This window comes from Pteropus vampyrus, unplaced genomic scaffold, assembly GCF_000151845.1.
Source record: "Pteropus vampyrus isolate Shadow unplaced genomic scaffold, Pvam_2.0 Scaffold54, whole genome shotgun sequence".
NCBI lineage: Eukaryota > Metazoa > Chordata > Mammalia > Chiroptera > Pteropodidae > Pteropus > Pteropus vampyrus.
The window spans coordinates 7,925,177-7,930,226 of NW_011888835.1; the positions used below are offsets into that span (position 1 = coordinate 7,925,177).

At 40.5% G+C, this 5,050-nt stretch overlaps 1 protein-coding gene across 1 annotated transcript in view; it reads right to left on the minus strand.

The window, feature by feature from the left end:
* The window catches only part of ENPP2 (ectonucleotide pyrophosphatase/phosphodiesterase 2), a 73,208-nt gene that overhangs the window by 25,173 nt on the left and 42,985 nt on the right, over nucleotides 1-5,050 (minus strand). Inside the window, 3 exon segments of the mRNA XM_023530777.1 lie at nucleotides 455-582; nucleotides 1,256-1,287; nucleotides 4,650-4,775. Of these exon segments, the coding sequence (XP_023386545.1) occupies nucleotides 455-582; nucleotides 1,256-1,287; nucleotides 4,650-4,775 (286 nt within the window).

The following is a 5,050-nucleotide window of genomic DNA, read 5'->3' on the forward strand; positions in this document are numbered from 1 at the left end:
AAAAAAGGTAAACATCTGACATATTTAAGGCCAAATAAAACATGCCCACAGGAACAGAGGTTTTAAGATTACCAACATTTTCTGAACTCCTCTATCAACATCCCTACAAGCTAAGGCTTGTCAGCTGAAACCAAATCAGTTCGGTGTCTTAGTCATACTTCGGACTTACTCAAGTAATAAAAATAGAGGCTAGAATGTGAATTAAAGAACTGAAAAAGAGAGAGACACACACACACGGAGATGCACTGAGAGACTACAGGGAGACACTGAGACCCGGAAAATTAAAGATGCATTGTCTCAGCGCTAATTGTTTTCTTAGCATACAAAATCTTTCGAAACAGTGAGATGTCCAACTGAGATTTCTCTTTATGATGGCTGAGCACCTTAGAGCACTCAAATGGCCAAAGGGATGGTTTCGAAGATGAGAACCAGGGACAGCCAATTCCCAAGTTACCTTGCAACATGCCATCTGCGGTCCACCAATAAATGGATGTCCTCGATTCTTCTGTTGTTGGCATAGTGCAAACGTTTGGGAAGGTGTTGTTTCATGTAGGGTTTAAAGTGCTGATCTGGTTTTTTACACTGAAATATAAATGGAAATTGGACTTTAGATGGAATGTCTTCTATAAGAAGGCTTAGATAGCCTCTCTCTAGAAAGTTGAAGGAGATTTTAAGCCAAACAAAAGTTTGGTTCGTGAATAAATGAAATTTGTTACACCCTATCAAATAATATAAACTGAAAACAAGTAGGTTAAAGAAGATTAGATAACTTTGGAGATGGAAGGTGATCAGAGGGGAGGAGGAATTTTTTAAGATACATTCCGGACTCACAAGACCATCACTAAGAGCAATTCAAGCTCCAAGACCTCTCCCCAACAGCTTCGAGTCACAGGATTGGAAGGTAGCATGGGAGAGGCGGAGAACGCATGCCCAGGCCTCTGTGATTACACCCTCGTGAGGCTCTGAGGCCTCTATCCTGGGTGGTGGGCCGATCTGGTTCAGAAAGAGTAAGGATTTGTTTACTCTCAGTACTAATGGAAAGATCAAATATTGTCAGCTTGTATCATTTCCAAGACCATTAGGGAGCCTGCAGCTGTCCACAGGCCAGAAGTTTTGAAAGCTCCCAGGGGAACAAATATACAGGACAGCAGGGCAACGAGGAGAATGTTTCCCCCGCCCCACAGGAGAGGTGAACACAGAGATGAGTGTGTGGGAGCTGCTCCCAAGCAGAAGCCTGGTGACTGGCAGGACTTACCGTGAGATTAGCAATAATGGCTTTAGGGTCATCTGTTCAGAGAGAGAAGGAGAAAATTTTCAGAAGAGATGACAGTAATCACGAAGATAAATCCTTTTTGCTGTAAGACTCAATCCTTTATTCCTTTCCCCTCCCAGAAGGGCTATCAATTTAGTGTTTTGTTTTAAATAAATGTAAATCGTGTGTGGGCATTTACTATTTCAGTACATAAAAAGCAGTTAAACGAGTGGAACAATCCCTACAGTAAATTTCCCTGCTGGATCCGGGGCTTCTCTACCAAACGGAAATCCTTTCAGAGCACCAGGATATGGTGAAGTCAATTACTTCTTTAAATTCCCCCAAATGGTTCAAAATGGTCTCTCTGGAGCCTGGATTCACTTTTTTTTTTTTCTCTTTTTTCTTTACAATTTAACATCAGGAACTAAACTGGGCATTTGTGTCTGTTAATGTAACTTCCTATTTATCTGCAGATCTTTTAAACAAGTTATCATCCACTTTAAGATGAATCTCTAATCCACTGAGTTATGTTTTCTAAAAGGAGTTTTGTTTCCTCGGTAATATCATGGGTCTAATTACATAGGTAGCTGCCCCGGACACACATGTGTGTGCACCTCCTTTATTTTCACTACCAGCAAACAAAGGATATTTTAGTTAATACCCTGGACTATCTAAAAGCAAAACTATGTAAATGATGGTTGTGTATAAACTGTGGACAGGATTGTATTATCTGAAGGTCCCCTTTTGGGGAGCGTGGGGAGAAAGAGGAGATTGTAGGTTGGTTGAATTTTGTTTTGTTTTCAAAAAATTTGCTTCAGTATGTTATTATAGAATCAGCAGAGAAGGAAAGCAGAGTTCAGAAGAGATACCAACTGTCATGATGCAGTCACTTCTGTGTCCTTTCTCACTGTATGCCCTGGGTCTGTGCCCAAGAGGCACACGATACACATTTGTTAATAAATATAAAAATGCACGAATAAGGTTGCCTTGCAGTGTAAGTACACATGATTCATAGACAATTTTCAGAAGTTTCGTTCTAACGCTATAAAATCCAATGCTAAACAGTGGAATCCATTCTACTTAAATTAGGGTTAAATTTTAGTGGCATATTTTCATGGAAAGCAAATAAGTACCGTCACGTGCTACATAACGTGTTCCAGTCAACGACAAACCGCATATACGATAGTGGTGTGCCCCATAGCCTAGGTGTGTACTAGACTGCATCACCTAGGTGTGTGTAAGTACACTCTGTGATGGTTGCACAATGGCGAAATCACCTAATGACACACTTCTCAGAACCTAGCCCTACACAGCACGTGACTGTAATAATGGTAGCAATAATGGTTAACTCAAATTGTGCCCATACCATGTGTAGTCTGTCTATAAGTAAGACATCTTTCTCTCTGGTCATTCACAACAACTCTGGGGGCAGGGGCTAGAGTTCTCACTAAGTCAATGGGCATTTGGAAGGTGAGGGTGCTGACACTGGGACCCCAGCATTCTGACTGAGCAAGCCACGCTTTGTTCCTCTACACTCTGTGGCCTCATAAACCACAGTCCTCAAAAGAACCGGAGTAACTTCATGTTCGTTAATAATGAAAAATAAAATAAAAAGCATAGGGCGATCTCATGCTCTGATAAATCCCAGAGAACTACTGGGAAGTAACAAACGCCCAAGTCTACGTTTGGGACATCGATCTGTCAGTCTGAAGCACTTGGTCCTCTCAGGCTGAGGGCGCCCACGTCGTGTGAGGGCAAGAGGCCCCCAGCACAGGATGGTGGTTAAGAATCAGAGAATCTGGGTTTAAATCTCAGCTCTGCCACCTGCCAGCTGTGATACTCTGAGCCAGTTCCTTCACCTCTCTCTCAGCCTTGATTTCCACTATCTGTAAAAAGGATAATGATATTTATCATACAGGGCTCTCGGGAGGATTAAATAAGATGGTGTATATGTCATAGCTAACATTTAAACAGCTTTGACTATGTGCTAAACACCGATCTAAGCGATATGTAATCTCTCATTTACTCCTCCCAACGACCCTTATTTTATAGATGAGGACACTAAGGCTTGGAGTGTTTGAGTAGCTCCCCAAAGTCCCAGTGAGCACCTGGCAGAGCTGGGGTCTGAGCCCAGACGTCTTGTCACTGTTGCCCGGGCCCTTAATCACCTGCCCTAATGTCTCTCACAAAACGAAATCACATAAATAAAGGGTTTTGCAAAATACAAAACATTTCATTCTTTGGTAGTTATTATTCCCTTGGCTCCAAGAAAGTTTTTTTTTTCCCCTAAAACAAACTCCCCATTACAGTTACTGATATCTGAAAATACCTTTCAAAATAGACAAAAGCTTTCTTGCATAAGCCCTAAAATGCAAACACTAAATCAAGAGGGACCGTAAGTGACTCACATTCTGTCTCTGGCGAGGGCCTGCCTATCTCAAGTGAGCAGAGAAGGGAGGGCATACAGGACAGAAAGGACTGAAAAGGAGAAGGCAGAAACACTGGTGTTTTGTTTATTTTATAACTGTTGCCTGGAGCTGACCTTGGAACAGTTCCCATTTGTGTTGACTCAGAAACGTAGTTTGGGAAAAAAACTTAACTTTCCAAAGCTTTACACTTAGTGCCAATGGTTTCTTATTCCCAAGGCTAAAAACCCGAAAGCGTTTTTTCCTCTAAAATGCAGCGTGCCTCCAATAAAACTATGGACTTCTCAAAAGTTAGGTGGGCAGCAGCACCTAAAACATTTTAGTCCTTAAATTAATGTTCTTGTCAGTGGCATCTCATAACTTCAATGTGTCAAACTTAGGTGATAAGATTATTTCTGTTGATTTTATTTCTAATCTTTCAAAATAGCTGCTACTTCCCAAGGGCTTAAGAGTCTCTCCTCCTGGGTTCTGTCCATCACTTTTACAAAAGTGAACGGTCCCCTTCAACCGGAGTCCTAGCAACTTTCAGGGTCCAAATGTGGTTTTGTTGGCCCTGTCATGGACTCCAGAGCTTCAACTAAAGAGCAAGTCTTGAATCTCTTGTTGAAAAGCTCTTCTCTTGTAAACAGAAGTTTATGGTTATACACATGCCTCAAAATCAAGTGTATTTTCTACATGATAAAAACAAAAGCAAATATTTATATAATGTTATCATGTGCCAGGAACCACTCTACGTGATACGCAGAGTTTCATTTTCACGACAGTCCTGTGCAGGAGTTGTTATTATCATTCCCATTTTTCAGATGCAAAATTGGAGCTTAGAGTTTAAATGACTTACTCAAGGTCGCTTAGCTAAGAGGTTGCAGAGCTAGGATTTTTACCCAAGTATTCAGAGAAGCTTCAGAGAAAAAGCCATATCTATTCCATTATATTAGCACTCTACCAACTTAGTATTTTAAGAATTGACTTACATTTAGCATTATTGCTAAATTTGGATCGAATTCTTCCTAGCGTTCCAGGCACTAACGTAATGTCATCCACATTAGTCAGGTAATTGCTCAAGAACTCAGTTCTATCACATGTGACATCTTCCATTCCTGTGGGAAGGGGGAAAAAAAGGATTTTCAGGCAATCTTAAAATTAAAATCTTAACACAGACACTGAAGATAATATCCAGGCATCTCTTTAATTACTTTTTAACAGCTTCATGCAAAGATCTCTCTCTTTTGAGGGTTCTTAAATTGACTTTAAATTTTTAAATGCTTTTTTTATATAATCTTTTCACTAGACTTTGATTTAGTCATATTATCTTGCGGCACTAGAAGGTTGAAAATACATCATCTCAATTATCATTTTATGCCATTTAGCAAGA